The 19,265-nt window shown below is 44.2% G+C and overlaps 1 protein-coding gene across 3 annotated transcripts in view; it reads left to right on the forward strand.

Annotated features, from left to right (window-relative positions):
* LOC120933624 (NXPE family member 3-like) overlaps window positions 1-19,265 on the forward strand; it is a 54,716-nt gene that overhangs the window by 8,646 nt on the left and 26,805 nt on the right. For 2 of the 3 annotated variants that reach the window (XM_040346933.1, XM_040346931.1), the window contains exons 2-3: window positions 5,745-6,254; window positions 14,607-14,827. In XM_040346933.1, coding sequence (XP_040202867.1) covers window positions 5,745-6,254; window positions 14,607-14,827 — 731 coding nt within the window. Of the gene's footprint in view, window positions 1-1,481; window positions 1,586-5,744; window positions 6,255-14,606; window positions 14,828-19,265 lie in introns of all 3 variants that reach the window. The other variant, XM_040346932.1, reaches the window with a different exon arrangement.

Below are 19,265 nucleotides of genomic sequence, written 5' to 3' on the forward strand. Positions count from 1 at the left end.
TATTGTGCCCAGCCGTGGGTCGCGGGCACACACCCACGTCGCGCACCCGCGACCCGGTCCAAAGCTCTGTGACCTTGGCTGCGGGACTCGCGGACCCGATCGCCGCTGGGCGATCTACTGTGGAGGAAGAGGTCCTCTGATGCTGTGAAAGAAGAGGTCCTCTGATGCCGGCTGTTGGGAGATCTATTGTTGCTAAAGCCTCATACACACGATCGGATTTTCCACGGACAAAGCGTAGGACTTTTGTCCGAAGGGCGTTGGCCAAAAACTTGCATACAAGCTACATAGTTACATAGTTAGTCAGGTTGAAAAAAGACACAAGTCCATCCATTTCAACCACAAAAAATAAAAAAAAACAAAATAAAAAACACAATACAATCCCATACACCCAACTCCATACCCACAGTTGATCCAGAGGAAGGCAAAAAACCCCAGCAGAGCATGATCCAATTTGCTACAGCAGGGGAAAAAATTCCTTCCTGATCCCCTGAGAGGCAATCGGATTTTCCCCGGATCAACTTTACCTACAAATATTAGTACTCGGTTATATTATGTACATTTAGGAATGTATCCAGACCTTTCTTAAAGCAATCTACTGAGCTGGCCAGAACCACCTCTGGAGGGAGTCTGTTCCACATTTTCACAGCTCTTACTGTGAAGAAACCTTTCCGTATTTGGAGATGAAATCTCTTTTCCTCTAGACGTAAAGAGCGCCCCCTTGTCCTCAGTGTTGACCGTAAAGGGAATAACTCAACACCAAGTTCACTATACGGACCCCTTATATATCTGTACATGTTGATCATATCCCCCCTTATTCTCCTCTTCTCAAGAGTGAATACATTCAGTTCCTCTAATCTTTCCTCACAGCTGAGCTCCTCCATGCCTCTTATCAGTTTGGTTGCCCTTCTCTGCACTTTCTCCAGTTCCCCCGGTATCGTTTTGAGAACTGGGGCCCAAAACTGAACTGCATATTCCGGATGAGGTCTTACTAGCGACACACAATTATCAGCCAACAAACACAAACGTAGTTACGTACTACGTGGTTTTTCAGCTCTTTAGCGCCACCCTTTGAGCACCTTCTGCTAATGTTGTGTTATGGTGAGCATTGCTTCTGAGAATGCGTGTTTGTACTTTGGACTTTTGTGTGACGGACTTGTGTACACATGATCGGATAATCCGACAACACACAATTGTTGGCGGACAATTTTAAAGCATGCTATCCCACATTTGTCTGCAGAAAATCCGACAAGAATTGTCCAATATAGCGTACAAACGGTCAGATTTTTCGATCGTGTCATCACAAAATTCCCATGGATTATACGATCGTGTGTACAAGGCTTTAGCCCCCATTCCAATTGTCAATGGGGGGCTTATGCTTGCATTATTTACTGCACTGAAAATTGATTGTTCTGACACGCACCTGGGAATGCTGATCAGATTTTTACTCCTTTGTATTCTCTGCTTTATAACAACATCAACAGGACGCAATCTGATATGGACAGATAACACTTCTAAACCTCCCTCGAAGAATATGAGGAACCGTGGCGTCTTTCTCGGTGTACTGGGCACCGCCGGCTTCATAGGGGTAGGTCTAAAATTTACCATACATCATCAAATAGAATTGATTTCTTGATCTCCGGTTTCAGTGTTAAAAGGTCCGCCAACCTCAAAGCGGATCTCTGCCGAAAAAAAAATATTAAAAGCCGGCAGCTACAAATACTGCAGCTGCTGACTAATATTAGGACACTTACCTGTCCTGGAGTCAAGCGCTGTCGTCACTTTGCTGCCCCCACCGCCATCCTCAAGGAAGGAATCAGGAAGTGAAGCGATCCGGCTTCACTGCCCGATTCCCTACGGCGCATGCGGGAGTCTCGCAGTGCCGTCCTCACTGGTCCCCGTTGTGTTCTGGGAGCCGAACACAACAGGCAGGGGCGGGAAATGATGCACTACCCGCCGAATCCCTGCAGTGAGGACTCCCGGAAGAGGGTGCAAATGTGACACCGGAGAGGGGGAGGGTTCCGATGAGCAGAAGTTCCACTTTATGGTGGAGCTTCGCTTTAAAGCAGAACTTTTCTTTCATATTTCCATCTACTAAATCCTCTGCCCTTGTTGTTTTAACCACTTCAGCCCCGGAAGATTTGGCTGCCCAATAACCGGGCCATTTTTTGCGATTCGGCACTGCGTCGATTTAACTGACAATTGCGCAGTCATGCGAAGTTGCACCCAAACAAAATTGACGTCCTTTTCCCCCCACAAATAGAGCTTTCTTTTGATGGTATTTGATCACCTCTGTGTTGTTTTTTTTTGCGCTATAAACAAAAATTGACAGTTTTGAAAAAAAACACAATATTTTGTACTGTTTTTCTGTAATAAATAGCCCCTTTTTTTAACCACTTCCTGCCGGCCGTACGACTTTGTACGGCCGCAATGTGGATCCCAATTGCCGGGAGGCCATCTATATGCGGCCTCCAGCCACTGGGGGGCGCGCGCGTGCCCGCCGCATCACTGAGATCCTGATGTGCATGCCTGGCGACCGCAATGTCCGCCAGGCACCTGCGATCGGCGGTTTCACAGACAAGAACGTGGATCTGTGTGTGTAACACACAGATCCACGTCCTGTCAGGGAGACAGGAGACCGATGCTGTGTCCCTTGTACATAGGGACATAGATCGGTCACCTCCCCCAGTCACCCCCTCCCCCTACACTTAGAACATTCATTAGGCTACACATTTAACCCCTTCCCTGCCAGTCACATTTTTTTCTCAGTTTAGGCCGATTATGTATTCTTCTTCATATTTTTGGTAATAAAAATCGCAAAACGTATATTGATTGGTTATAGCGTCTACAAAATAGGGGATAGATTTGTGTCATTTTTTTTTACTAGAAATAGCAGCAACTGCTAATTTTTATCGAGACTGCGGCATTATGGCGGACATATCGGATACTCTTGACACATTTTTGGGACCATTCACATTTATTCAGCGATCGGTGCTATATAAATGCACTGATTACTGTATAAATGTCGCTGGCAGGGAAGGGGTTAACACTAGGGGGTGATCAAGGGGTTAAATGTGTTCCCTAGTGTGTGTTCTAACTGGGGGGGGCTGACTATAGGAGATGACAGATCGTTTGTTTACAGCTTGTAGGAACTCACAATCTCTCTTTCCTCTCCTTACAGAACTGGGATGTGTGTATTTACACACACACACACACGTCCCTGTTCTACCTCTCGTGCTCGCGATCGCACATGGCGACCGCCGGTCATGAGAATCGGCACCCCCGCTGTGCTATCCCGCTTAAAGGGACCGACGTACAGCTACGACAATAAAATATATAATATGTGCCGTGCTAACTACCTGTGTATCCCACCGAGATACTAATGTGAAATAAATAAATTAACAAACTCAAATATATGCCGTGGCTAATAAGTAATCAGGCTTAATCCATATAAAGCATAATGAACAAAGTGAAAAAATATATATGAAGTGACATTCAATAGAGTGTTTAAGTACCAAATCCACTGTGCTGCCTTAATCGCATGAAGCAGCACAGCCCAAAATCACATGAAACGTCTTTCTTTGATGACAGATCTATAGATCCATCGGTGCAATTCAAACAGTGCTGTGATTCCACACACAGGTGCTCCCCACCCTTAGGTAATAGCCACCTTAGAGCATGTGACCCTGCGTTTAAGCTTAGTCAAAACACGCTTCTGAATCACCACTGGATTCTGAGTGTGCTGCGGGGTCCCAAACTGTTTAGGATCGGTGTCTCCTGCTTTACGATGCTGTCTCCTCGATACTGGGATAACGTATCTTCATCAGGGGGATATCCCCCTGATGAAGATACGTTATCCCTCTATCCAGTGCTTTAAGTGGGCCAAAAGAGGTGCCGGTACTCTATTAGGCGCCGGTGCTCCCCCCCCCCCCAATACTGATATATATATATATATATATATATATATATATAATGAGCTCTCATGGAGGTAACATGGAGGGAGGGAGCTAACAGAAATGAAAATTGTCCATCACCACCAATAAAATGGTATTTCCAATTGCCATCAAATTACGTTTTTTCCTGACCTACCTTGTGGCAGCAGGCACTGAAGTCGGCGGGCAAATGGGAGGTCTGGTCTAGCACGCGGCCTGGCTCCGCTGCTCTCACAGTAACTGACTGACTCGTCTCCACCCCCCGGGAGCAGGCTGAGCTTGACTCAAGCACGTAGCCGACGCCGCCCGCACGGCCGCGGAGACTACAACTCCCATGATAATTAGCGGCACTGTGGCGACGTCACATGACAATAACAGCCATGATTCCGTCATTCAGCGCCGCAGACGGATCGCGGACAGCCGCGGCGGCTATTGTTTCGCGGTCTGTCTGCAATACAAACAGACAACATTACCTGGGGGGGCACACAGTAAAATTGGGGGGGACATGGCCCGCTCAGGCCCCACCCTGGAGACGCCCCTGACTACAATGCTGTAGCTAGCTCTCCACTGCGTTCCGGTACCGGAAACCCACGTACTGGGCGCACGGAGAGGTGCTGGTACTCTCCAGGGCCATTTTTGGAAGTGGCAGTACTGAGTACCGCCGCGTTCCAGCCCACTTAAAGCACTGCCTCTATCCCTCTATCAAATGTGCGTAGGGGAGGGGACAGGATGGTGGAGAAGGCAGCAGGTCTGCCTACAGAGGAGGAACATCCGATCGCACACACATCCCCAGAGTTTTTAATGCCTCATACAGAGCAGTGAACTGACGCACCTTTATCATGTGAGTACCCCATTTAAGGGCTTTTTTCTTAGACAAATTTTTATACAAACGATATTACACCATTGAGCCTCTTCTTTTTCCATTTGTTTATAAGAAGACAGTGTTGTAAAGCAGGAGACACTGATACTAAACAGTCTGGGACCCCGCAGTACACACAGAATGCAGTGGTGATTCAGAAGCATGTTTTCACTAAGCTTAACTACTTCCCACCCGGCCACTGCACATGTACGGCTGGGTGGGTGCTTCCTCCTTCTGAGTGGATGTTCAGGAATGTCCCTCAGAAGGAGGGGGATAGCGCACGCGTGTGTCAGCGCATTGGCGCAATCCTGATATGCTCGTGTCACCCGGACAAGGCGCATCTCTGATCGCCAGGAGGGCTCTATGAATGGCCCTCCTGATCACATGACGGCTGTGCCTATGGCGTTTCCTGTCTCTGGCACCCGCAGGTATGGTCGTTATATCCGGCGCACTGTCTCCTGGGAGCTACGTGTCTTTATTCCCAGGAGTCAGTGCGGATGGCCGGCGCTAATTCTTGCAAGCTTTGTTTATCTTCGTTGCCATCACAACGGTGCAGGCACTTCCGACGCCGACGCCCGTTGTGATGGCAACGTCGGAGGTTTACGGCTGTGCGCCGTACATAATGCGCATGCGCAGGAACGGGAGCGGTGCATGCTGGTAGCTCAGCATCACCACATCCTGAAACTGTCTGCTTGTTGGCTTCACATGCCCACGGGCAAGATGAAAAACGGGCAGGAAGAAATTATATAGCTTTGTTTTTTATATACGAAACCGGACATCGGGGGATATTTTGGAAAAAAAGATGTAAGTGTTACATTTCAAATATATAAACTTACGTATTGTTTAAAAAAAAATTGATGTTGGAGCTCTGCTTTAAGTCCAGTAAACCTGTACTTTTCGTTTTTGGACAATTTGTTTCAAGTATTATAAACTATTTTATCAATATTTCTTTCCAGTTTATTATCCAAATTTTATGGAGAGGCTCTTCCATAGTGGACAGTCATCCAGCTGCATTGGAAACAACATCTACACCAACATCTCCACCAACATCTCCAGTAATCGGCCCGCAAAGTGAAGAACTCACCAATCTTCTGAAGATGATTGAATGGCCCCTGGCTCCAACCAACGTATCCCTGGAATTTTCCACCTACCCAAAGACTTCTGAATACTTTATAATCAATCCTCGGGCTACTTATATGATTGGTGAATCACTGGAGGTTCTAATTATTGCTAAGGACCACAAAGGACGGACAAAGAACTATGGTGGAGATTATTTTCATGTGAAGCTTCACTCTTTGAGTCTGAAAGCTGGAGTGAGCGGCTCTGTTACAGACCATAATAATGGTTCCTATACAGCAAGGTTTATTCTTCAGTGGTCTGGAGAAACTATGATCTCTGTTAGACTCATGCATTCCAGTGAACTTATTGCAATTTTACATCAGCAGAGGGATACTCGACCAGACAAGGTAATATAATTGCTCGGAAAATTGTAAAAGTAACATGGTTTGCTTAATCCCTTCACATCGTAGGTAAATATGCGGCTTTTTCTGTGGGGCCGCATATTTGTGTATATCTCTCTTTGTGCTGGGAGCGCCCATGCTCCTACCACGGAGACCGGGGTCTCAGCGGGAACCCTGTACTAGCAATCTTAACCTGGAACTCACAATTTCCGGTCACCTGATCTCTGTGATAGCCACTGATTGGCTATCACAGTGATCAGTCACTGTGTAGCCCACTCTCCATGTTTTCTTTCTGGAGGAGAGGCATACTTAGTATGTATCTCTCTCTCTCCCTGCAGAGAAAAAAAGCAGCGTGTGTAAAAAAAATAAATAAAACAATAATAATAGAAAAAAAAAACAATACCTAGATCAAGGTTTGATCTAGATCACAGGTGGCAACACAAGGCCCGCGGGCCAAATCCGGCCCGCCAGCCCTTGTCATGTGGCCCGCACAGTAGCCTCCGGCTGCTACCTCTTTTTCTCACCACCTCCTCCTCAGTCCCACGAGCGGCCGCGGCTTTGTATTAGCGCATTTGCGTCCGGTCTCCATGAGAGCAAGACTAAACATCTCCCCCTCCGCTCTTTCTCCGCCTCCACCCCTGCCTCCACCTCCGCCGCCACTCTGTCTCCGCCTCTACCCCCGCCTCTGCTCTGTCTCTGCCTCCACCCCTGCCTCCGCTCTCTCCCCACCCCGGCTCAGCTTTGCCTCCGCTCTGTCTCTGCCTCCGCTCTTTCTCTGCCTCTGCCTCCGCTCTGTCTCTGCCTCCGCTCTGTCTCCGCCTCCACCCTCGACTCCGCTCTCTTGTCTCCTCAGTCCCTCCAGCGACGCCGACTTTTCTGCGAGCTGAACGCATGCGCGGTCAGCCCAGCTTAGTGGCAGAGATTACCGACAGCTCTGTTTTTTTTACATCCAGCGGGCTGCATCCTGAGGGCGGGTTTTTTAAGCACTTGGGGGGCACTGTGGAGGCAGATGTGTGCAGAGGTGGGGGATGGGAGGAGATTGATGGGTGCAGAGGTCAGAACCCAGGAGAAGGGGTGGAAATGTGATGTTGCACACTGCATAGTACACGCCTGACCCCTCCACTCTGTACGAAGCGCAATCCTGACTCCTGCACTCTCTACGTAGGGCAATCCTGACCCCTGCACTCTGTATGTAGCGCAATCCTGATCCCTCCACTCTCTACGTAGAGAAATCCTGACCCTGCACTCCCTATGTACCGCTTTCCTGACCCCTGCACTCTCTACGTACTGCATTCCTGACACCTGTACTCTCTACCTAGTGCAATCCTGACCCCTCCACTCTCTACTTAGTGCAATCCTGACCCCTCTACGCTGTACGTAGCGCAATCCTGACCTTGCACTCTCTACGTACTGCATTCCTGACCCCTGCACTCTCTATGTAGTGCAATCCTGACCCCTCAATGCTCTTCATAGCGCAATCCTGACCCTGTACTCTCTACGTACCGCATTCCTAAACCCCTGCACTCTCTACGTAGGGCAATCCTGACCCCTGCACTCTGTACGTAGCACAATACTGACAACTCCACTCTCTACGTAGCGCAATCCTGACCCTGCACTCTCTACGTACCGCATTCCTGACCCCTGTACTCTCTACGTACTGCAATTCTGACCCCTCCACTCTCTACGTAGTGCAATCCTGACCCCACCAATCTCTACTTAGCGTAATCCTGACCCTGCACTTTTTACGTACCGCATTCCTGACCTCTGCACTCTCTATGTACCGCATTCCTGACCCTTCCACTCTCTTCGTACCGCATTCCTGACCCCTCCACTCTCTACGTAGTGCAATCCTGACCCCTCCACTCTCTACGTAGCGTAATCCTGTCCCTGCACTTTTTACGTACCACATTCCTGACCCCTCCACTCTGTACATAGCGCAATCCTGTCCCCTCCACTCTGTACGTAGCGCAATCCTGACCCTGCTCTCTCTACATACCGCATTCCTGACCCCTGCACTATGTACGTAGCCCAATCCTGACCCCAGCACTCTCTACATTCCGCATTCCTGACCCCTGCACTCTCTATGTACCACAATCCTGACCCCTCCACTCTGTACGTAATGCAATCATAATAAAGAGTAGATACATAGTCCTACAGATACAACCGGCCCTTTGAGGGCAACCATACTGCTGATGCGGCCCCCAATGAATTTGAGTTTGACACCCTGCGGTAGACAATGTCCTCTTTGAGCAACGCTGACTCTAGTACAAGAAGGATAGTAGCAGCACACAGTCACTGGGATCTCTAATGTCCTTGGATAATTGAGTGTCTTCTTCTAATATCCTCCAGACGCCCTTTCCATATTTCTCTAGACCAGATCTCAAAAAGAAAACCTCTCAGTCAGCTCCAGCAAACTTTTAGCAGAACAGGACAACCCAGCAGAAAGACAATAAACAGCAGACACATGGTAGGTCTGCCCGGAAGGGCAGCAGACCTCAAGGCTGGGATCTTCACTTCCAGGACAAGAACCCCTCTGTCTAAGTCTCAGAATATCTATGCTCCCTCCCAGACACCATCTGGGCACCTCTCTCTGGCGATTGGCTAGGGCTGCATAAATATTCAGCTGCTGATTTGACTCTTCAGGGTCACTTTCTTCCAGAACCCTTCAGACAATGAAACACAGAACAGACTAAAACAATCACATGCAGCTCAACTTAGTACAGTGAGGCAGTAATTAAATGTACCTAAACTAAAACCTATGTAGGAGGGTGCTACACTTAATAGAGCTTACCCATGCCCTTCAAGTAAAGAACGCAGATCCATGTAGTTACTCAACAAACATCAGGAGGTCTATTGTAGACCAGATGGTTCAAATAAATGGGTATCAAATTCCGCCTTATTGCACTTAACCTGATTCATCAGATTTAAAATAGACTTCTTAATGTTTGGTTTTCGACCATGTGGACCTGTCTAATCTTCTTTACTCGCTTTAACCTGCCTTAGCAACAGGAAAAAGAGAAGATGGTTGTAAAGAGAGTTTAAATAAGCAAAAAGTCTTATGCCCATACCTGAGGGACACCTACTAACAAACGTATGTAGGCATAGGATACGCCCCCTGCCACACCCCCTTAAAAGAGAATTAACCAAAAAAAGTTCATTAAATCCACAAGGGCTTTTTTTACCACTACTATTCCTTTATGATGGCTTTTAAAATGTACAAATCCAGCAATTTAAAAATTGGATGAAAAGTTTAGCGCTAGGAAACACTTTTGAAAGGTAAAAAGTGCATTTAATATACAACTATATAGATCAGACCAAAATGAGGGACAAATGGGGGAGAAAAAGGGGCAGAGGGACATTGTTCCAAATCAGAGACAGTCCCTCAAAATTAGACATGTGCACTGCCAAAAGTATTTTTCGTTTGTTATTTTTTTTTTTTTTTTTCGGAAATTCGGGAAATTCAAAAAAAAAAATCGTTTTTGTTTCATTCGTTTTTTAAATTTTTTCGGAAATTCGTAAATTCGGGAAAAATAAAATAAAAATTTGTCTGTTTTTTTATTTTTGGAATACTGATTTCCGAAGAAGCAAAAAACAAAAAAAAACAAAAAACGAAATTTCCGGAAAAAAAATTCCCATTTTTGAATTTTAGATTTTCGAACTTTAGATTTTTGAAATTTAGAAATGTCGATTTTTTTAATTTTAGAATTTTCGCTTTTTTAATTTTAGAATTTTAAAAAATTTTATTTCATTTTCGAAAATTCGAAAGTGAAAAAATCGTAAATTCGAAAAATTCGAAAATTCGAAATATCGAAATTTCGAAAAATCGAAATATCGAAATTTCGAAAATTCGAAATATTGAAATTTCGAAAATTCAAAATATCGAAATTTCGAAAATTCGAAATATCGAAATTCGAAAATGTGAAATTTTGAAAATGAAAAATTCGAAATTTCGAAAATTGAAAAATTCGAAATTTCGAAAATTTGTAAATTCGAAATTTCGAAAATTTGTAAATTCGAAAAATAAAAAAATCTAAAATTCGTAAATTCGAAAAACAAAACATTTTAAAATTCGAAAATTTTAAAATTTGAAAATAAAACAAACGTAAAATTTTCGTATTACCGAATTTCCGAAAATTCGGAAATGAAAAAATTCGGAAATGAAAAAATTCGGAAGTCCAAAAATTCGGAAATAAGAAAATTTCGGAATTACGAAAATGTCAGAATTACGAAAATACGAAAATTTGAATTTTTGGAAATCCGAAAATTCGGATATTCGGAAATTCGAAATTTTCGGAAGTCCGAAAATTCGGAAATAAAAAAATGTGTTAATACGAAAATTCGGAATTAATGAATTTCCGAATTTTCGTTAAAAAACGAATTAGAAACTAAACGAATTGCACATGTCTACTCAAAATCAGGGACAGTTGGGAGCTATACAAACTGAATGTCAGGAGTAGGGATGAGCTTCGAGTTCAAGTCGAACTCATGTTCGACTCGAACATTGCCTGTTCGGCGAACAACGAACAATTTGGGGTGTTCGCTGCAAATTTGAAAAGCCGCGGAACACCCTGTTAAAGTCTATGGAAGAAATCTAGTCAGGAGACATTGGACGGTTCAATAAAAAATGCCCGACATTCAGCCCGTGTCTATGTCAGGAGGTCTGACAATGGGACAAGCATGCTGGAAAACCAGCTGACTGGCTCCAGATATGTGTTCTCAGCCAATGCTTGAGAGCACTGACCGGAGTGTTTGGTTGGGGGGGGGGTGAGTCCCCGAGTAATAGAAGTCAGCAGCTACACTTCTACACTTTTTGTAGCTGCTGACTTTTATATTGGTGGAACTCTGCTTTAACCACTTCCCCCGGGTTGAAGCCATATGACTTTGGGGACTTGAAGTGTCCATATCTGGACGATCATTTCTGCAGCTACAGGCATCATTCAGGTATCTTTTTTTCCATAAGGTGATTCCCTGCAATGTAAAAGCCATCATAGCAGCTTTTTTGCTTTTACAGGTGGCGGGAGGGGGGACATCCATCACAGCCATCTCTTTGACCCTCTGAGACATTGGCGGTGCTTCCACAAAGGGCACAGGAGCGCCGCCCCTCTCTCCTGCACCGCTCTATCACCAATAGATAGATTTATGCATCGCATGAATCTATCTATTGTCGCCCCCTCTGCCGCCCCCTATTCAGGGATCCAGACCATTTTCGGGCACTGGGCATCTGAATTTCAGCGGCAGGGGTGTTTTTCTGGAAGCGCCTTATTAGAGCTATTGGCTCTAATAGGCGTCCTGATTAGAGCTTTAGGCTCTAATAGGCTTCCAAATTGCTTCCAAACAGCGGGTGCAATGCTGTGTGTTCGCTGTTTACACAGTGCTGTGTTAGGGAAGCAAGTAAATCACTTTCCTAACACTGACCCGCCTCTCTGCCAACCTGGTGCTTCGATCTGGTTACCCGTCACCTGATTGGCTGAAGCGACAGGCGCTGTGATTGGATGCCTATCAGGCATCCAATCATAGCAGAGGACGGGAAGAGGATGGGAGAAGACATTGAGGACTCGGATCGTGGAGGACAGCACCGAGACAGATAAGTGCTGGGCGGGGGGCACACTGGCAGCATTTGATCGGCCACAGTAGCGGCAATTGATGGGGCACACTGGCGGCAATTGATGGGGCACACTGGCGGCAATTGATGGGGCACACTGGCAGCAATTGATGGGGCACACTGGCAGCAATTTTTGGGCACACTGGCAGAAATTGATGGGCACAGTGGTGGCAATTGATGGGGCACACTGGCAGCAATTGATGGGCACAGTGGTGGCAATTGATGATCACACTGACAGCAATTGATGTATGTGTAGCGCTACCCCCGCAGGAGCCGCTGATTTGTTTTTGGGATCAGCATATTGAGTTACCTTGATATGGCCCAGGGGTGCAGTTGTAGAACAAAACAGTGAGCGAAGGTCCAGACAGTGAATAAAGGTTTTTTCCAATGCTTTATTTTCCAGCCAACATCAACATCAATAGGAAGAACAAGGTTGATGAAGAAAGAGAGAGGGAGAACTTTGCAGTATCAGGCCTGGATATTAAATGGAGCAGTCAGTACTGCTCTGTATAGTACCAATTTGTAACACGTCGCCACTCCAACTGAGTGGGTAAAGTGCCCCCGGACAGACCCTTTTTTCCACAAGCCTGGCAGCCGAAGTGTCACTCTGCATTGGTCACCAATTGACAGCAAACATACCTGTCAGCACTCTAGTCACCAGATCCCCAATTGGTTTGTTCAGGCTCTGTTGGAGGACCTGCCTCCGGGTTCTCCTCAAACCGACTCCCCCAATCGTACGACACCCAGCCTGGGATCCTTTCAATAGAACCGGGAACCCAGCAAGTCACTGGGGTCCCCTTGTACCTCCGGATGAGGTTCCAAGTAGTCTGCAATTTCGGCCAGGAGGGCCTCGCCAGCGGGGCCAATGGATGCGCGCACCCTGAAGGTGGATGCCGCACCTGGAACGGGGACCCTGCGAAGATTTTAGAACACATGACACCTGTCACAGATATACTCCTCTCCAGCACGCCTCTGTGAGGGAAAAAGCTCCTCTGATTGGCTGCTGGAGAAACTTACTCCGCCAGAACCCCTCTGGCGCCAACTGCTGGCCAGGGATCGCATTGCATCCCTGGACCACAGACTGACCCAGTGGACATTTCTGGAATGACAGAAGTCCCAAAATGTAAACAAATTGTGAATGGCAGGCAAGGTAACTCTCCCATTCCCCACTAACTTTAGCGTAGTGCCCATACTGAAAGTAAGGGGGCGCTACATATACAGTAGCTGCGTTTGATGGTACAGTGGCGACAATTTATGGGTACAGTGGCTGTGCTTGATGGGCTCAGTGGCTGCGCTTGATGTCTTTTTTTTTAGTTTGTTTGCGCTCCCCCCAAAAAAAATTGAGCACCAGACGCCACTGCTCGGAGATGTAAACACTGCCCTTTTTTTTTGCTGGTTTTTATTTTATTTTAGGCTTTCCATCATAGAGGAGAGATCTGGGGACTTACAGACCCAAGATCCATGCCTCCCAACTTTTTGAGATGGGAACAAGGGACATCTATCAGCAAAAGTATGTAGGCATAGGACACACCCCATGCCACACCCCATTTAAGGTGAATTAACCTCCCAAATAAATAATTAAAACCCACAAGTGTTTTTTTTTTTTTTGTTGCTACTATTCCTTTATATTAGCTTTTGAAATTTACAGATATAGCAATTTATTAATGAGATGAAAGGTTTAGCACTGGGAGACACTTTTTGAAAGATAAAAAGTGCTTTTTATTTACCACTCTATAGATCAGACCAAAATGAGGGAAAATTGAGGAGGAAAGAGGGACATTGTTCCAAATCAGAGACAGTTGGGAGCTATGCAGATCTCTCTGTAAAGAGGACCTGTCATGCCATATTCCTATTACAAGGGATGTTTACATTCCTTGTAATAGAAATAAAAGTGATAAAAAAAAAAAGGAAAATTAAAAAAACAAAAACAAAACAAATATAAAATAAAAATAAATAAATAAAGCGCCCCGTCCCCTCATGTTTGCATGCAGAAGCAAACGCATACGTAGGTCACGCCTGCATATGTAAACGGCATTCAAACCACACGTGTGAGGTATCGCCACGATCGTTCGAGCGAGAGTGATTTTTCTAGCACTAGCCTTTCTCTGTAGCCCTAAACATGTGAATGAATGAATGAATGAATGAATGACTTGTATAGCGCAACGCATGCGAACTGAACCGCCTCTGGACGCTTTTTCCAGCCAGTATCTGCTTGGCTGGTGCGGTCATTTTTACCCCGTAGGATCATGACACGCTAGGGACACACAGTCATACACACATATATACATATAGCATGTATACATGTAACCTGTAAAACATTTTAAAGCGTAGCCTATGGAGATTTTTAAGTACAGAAGTTTAGCGCCATGTTGGGTATCTATTTACTCGGCGTAACACCATTTTTCACATTATACAAAACAATGGGGGGGGGGGGGGGGATTGTGTTATTTTTTTCTTAATTCATGAAAAGTGTTTTTTTTCTTTCTAAAACATTAATATTTGAAAAAATGCTGCGCAAATACCATGTGACACAAAAAATTGCAACAACCACAATTGTATTCCCTAGGGCCTCTGCTAATATATATATATATATATATATATATATATATATATATATATATAATGTTTGGGGGTTATGAATAATTTTCTAGAAAAAAAAAAGATTTTTACATGTAGAAGAATAATGTCAGAATGGGCTTGGGTGGCAAGTGGTTAACACTTTGTTAGAACTGAATGTGCTTAGTTTTGGCTTACAGGTGTTCTTTAAAGGCTACTTTGAGAAAAATGGAATTCGTGAAGTGGTCGAGTGCAATTTCGATCTACCTGGGCAGGACGTCTGTGAATATTATGATCGGCAGAATCAAGAAAAGTGGGTGTGTCAACGGCCAAAAAATCTCCCTTGTGACTCATACCGGGACCACTCCTCGGGAGGAAACCGGAAAATCCAAAGCGAAGAAGAGAAACCGTTCTTCTCAATGTAATTCATTTTTTGTTCTTTCTATCTTCACTTTGTACTGCAATAATGTTCTTGAATCAATCAGTGTTTTGTCCCCACCATCTAGTAAGGTTTAGTTAAAGCCCAACTACTGTACAGCTGTACTGGCTTCACTGCCAGTTTACCTTACGATGGAAGGGAGGTGGCAGCACCCAACCCGAAAACCAGCTGTGGTGCCGACATCGCGGGCTTCCTGGACAGATAAGTGTCCATATATTAAAAGTCAACAGCTGCAGTCTTTGTAGCTGCTGACTTTTATTTATTTTTTTCCCCAGGCGGAACACCACTTTAAGCACTAATATTTATAAAAAAAATAAAAATGTATTTCAAATAATATTTTACTAGCTTCTTAAAAAAAAAAAAACAGCACACAGACCAATCCAAAGGTTTTCCTTAAATATGTATCAAGTTTTTTATTTATTTTGGGTGCCTTTGAAGAGTTCCAGGATGCTGTTTTTTTTTTGTTTTTTAAGCTAGCAATGAAATGTCATTTGCTGCCATTTTTTTTATGTGGACAAGGGAGTCTCCCCACAACCTTGGTTCCAGTGGTTGTGGTGTCTGAGGCAGGAGAGCTTTTTCAAATCTGGAAACCCCATTTAAAAATAAGGGAGTCCCCCATATACCACCACACACCCCACATAAATGATTAAAGGGTAGCCTCACTCACAAAAAAAATGTAACATAGAAATAAACATACCTAAATGTTTGACATGTCCTCTGTATAAAAAATTAAATTAAAATCTCCCCAAAAAGTCCCTTGTAGAAAATCCATCCTTAATCGCTTCAGCCCCTTAATGACCAGGCCATTTTTTGAGATACAGCAGTGTGTTAATTTAACTAACTTTTGCGCGGTCGTGTGATGCTGTACCCAAATAAAACTTTTTTTCTCCACAAATAGAGCTTTCTTTTGGTGGTATTTGATCACCTCTGTGGTTTTTATTTTTTTCACTATAAACAAAAAAAGAGTGACAATTTTGAGAAAAAAAATGCAATATTTTTGACTTTTTGTTATAAAACACATCCAATAAAAAAACATAAAAAAAAAAAAACAAATTTCTTAATCAATTTAGTATTAATATTATTTAATAATAGTATTTATATATATTTATATTTAGTATTTAATATGTAATCATATTTTTGTAAGCATATTTTTGGTAAAAAAAAATCCCAATACGTGTATATTAATTGGTTTGCGCAAAAGTTATCGCGTCTACAAAGGATGGGATATGTTTATGAAATTATTATTTATTTTTTACTAGTAATGACGGCGATCAGTGATTTTATCATTTAAATGTTTTATTGTTTAACAAAAAACAACATACAGTAAAATCTTGATTTGCGAGCATAATTCGTTCCAGAAACATGCTTGTAATCCAAAGCACTTGTATATCAAAGCATTATTTTTACAGGGTATAAAAGAGTAGAGAGGCGCCTCTAAGAGTAGCAATAAGTTGCTAAATTTTGTACCTTAATTAAATGTAACCATATTGCTACACTTAGAGGCTCCTCTCTTCTTTTTTATACTCAGTTGTGACGTGACTCTACTCTTACATCAAGACATCGCTTGTATATCAAGGCAAAACGTATTAAAACATTTTGCTTGTCTTGCAAAACGCTCTCAAACCAAGTTACTCTCAAACCAAGGTTTTACTGTAACAGCAAAAATAACAATGAAGTCTCATAATGCAACCGTAGGCTACTGATTGACATACCGGTTATTCATTTAGGGAAAACTAAGTTAGAAACTCTCATGTTTAGTATACTTCAACAGTTCGTTGTCGCAAGATACCCGGATCTCCTTCCACTTTGCTCTAATTAAATCAGCAACTGACAGGTGACCAACGTCCAGCTTTTCAGAACCAAAGTGTCCTCCGATGAATGGATAGGCCTCTCCTGAAACACCAGCCTTGTGCTTGATAACCTTTGAACAGGCTCCTCATCAGTCAGCTTCCTCCAATTGGAAGGACAGCTCAGGGCCACTTTCAAATTGGGGACCCAGTCGACTACTGGGCCCACACAGCAGATCAATTGCTCTGAGCCAACGTGGTCCTGGAACCAGGAACACTGCGACACATGCACACCCTGGACAGGAGGACCATTCGTGGGGGTGTGGTGGGATGGCTACCCAGATGGTGAGCGCCACATGAGGGAGAGACCCAATACCAATGGTGTCTGCCAGTTAAATACCCCTCCCCAGCATGCACAGCGAGGCAGCCACCCTCTCTGATTGGCAGCCAGGGAGAAATATCCAACCGCACTTGACCCTACTGCTGCCCCTTTCAGCCTGGGGTGGAACTCACTTCCCAAGCAACGACAGTATGCACAGACAACACAGCCAATGCTGGAGCAGAGGCCCCAAATTTAAACAATTAAACAGGTTCAGAGCCAACTACATCTCTGAACTTCCCCTAAATTCCCAAATAGCACTGGCTCTGAAAATAGCCAGGCGCTACTAGACATGTGCATTCGTTTTCGTCCGAATTTCAGGTATTTTTGTTATCGTTTTAACAAATGAACACAAACACACAGAATATGAAAACCGAAAGATCCGACATTAACAAATGCTTAATTTCCGCTTTGGTTGGTCGAATGTGCCTAACCTTAACTCTATTAGTCCAAGATTATTCTACATAGAGAGAAAAGATTTGACATTATAGAGTGAAAAGATTTGACATTATAGAGAGAAAAGATTCAACATTATAGAGAGAAAAGATCGCTGCTGGAATTGGGTGGGGGAAGTAAAATAAAAATAATGATGATGATGATGAATGTTATTGGCTGATTGTAACCAAAGTGGAGGAGCAGTAAAATAGCTAGACCTAACTTGACAATTCAACATGAACGATGAAGATTTGACAAAGCATCGAAAAACATACAAACGTCAAATCTGTCATTGAAGGCTTATGGTGTCTGTTGATAGTTCTAAGAAGATTCTGAGACTGAGCAGCTAAACTGTAAGACGCCACAATCATATATTTCCGGTCAAATGCTCGGCCCATAGGCTATAGAAAAATTCTAATGTTAGTAATAATAATTAATAAATATAATTATTACTAGTCATACAACATTAGAATTCTACTATAGCTTGTAGGCGGAACATTCGACTGTTTGTCTCCCTTTCGTGAAGCCAGATGGGCCCGGGTGGATTAGAGAGGGCATTATGTCAACTAGCCTGGTTGGAATTAATTTGGCGTACATTTTAGCGTCAATATTAAGAAGCAAAATAGGCCTGAAGTTTTGTGGTGAGGTAGGTTTCTTACCTGGCTTCTGCAGAGTAATTAACAATGCTTTTAACATTTCTTGCGGGAGAGAAGAGGATGAGGCAGCGTCATTACACATTTGTGTTAAAAAGGGTGCTAGTGTCATTCGAAATTGTTTGTAATACTCTCCCGGGAGACCATCCGGTCCCAGGGATTTGTTGGCTGGTAGCTTTGCGATAGTCTCTAGAATTTCCATCTGAGTGCATGGAGCATTTAGTTTAGATAAATGATCGGTTGATAACTTGGGAAGATTAAATTTCACTAAGGAAGGAGACTAAAGTCTTCTTCTGATGGCTGGGGGATAGAAGGGTCATCCTGTAGGTTGTATAGAAAATTGTAGTAGTGGCTAAACGTGTCTGCTATAGCTTGAGGATCTATACATTTTTGTTTGGAGGTAGGCTGGTATAGGTGAGTGACTTTGGTTTTAAGGTGGTGTCCTTTAATTCTAAGGCCCCATACACACGGGAGTATTTATCCGCGGATACGGTCCAGCGGACCTTTTCCGCGGATAAATCCTCTCGAGGATTTCAGCAGATTTCTATGCGATGGCGTGTACTCACCATCGCATTGAAATCCGCGCCGAAATCCTCTGGCGATGACGTGTCGCGCCGTCGCCGCGATTATGACGCGGTGACGTGCGCGACGCTGTCATATAAGGAATTCCACGCATGCGTTGAATCATTGCGACGCATGCGGGGGATCCCTTCGGACGGATGGATTCGGTGAGTCTGTACAGACCAGCGGATCCATCCGTTGGGATGGATTCCAGCAGATGGATTTGTTCTGCATGTCAGCGAATATCCGATCTGCTGGAATCCATCCCAGGGGAGATATATCCGCGGATAAAGATCCGCTGGCGTGTACACACCATAGGATCTATCCGCTGAAACCCATTTGCTGGGATTTATCTGCGGATGGATTCTATGGTGTGTATGGGGCCTAAGGGCCATAGCTTTCCCTGCTTTGTTGCCGGTAGAGTAGTGTTTAGCTTTGAAATATTTTTGAGATTTTTCATAGGATTCTAAAAGCAGAGTCCTTAATTCTTGTCTGAGGATTACTAATTTATCCTTGAGTTTTGGATCAGGATTGGTTTGGTTTTGGTCTTCCAAATTTTTTATAGTGGAAGTGAGTGTGTCTAGACGCTGTGATTTCCTCTTTCT

The sequence above is a fragment of the Rana temporaria genome, chromosome 3, assembly GCF_905171775.1.
Source record: "Rana temporaria chromosome 3, aRanTem1.1, whole genome shotgun sequence".
Lineage (NCBI taxonomy): Eukaryota > Metazoa > Chordata > Amphibia > Anura > Ranidae > Rana > Rana temporaria.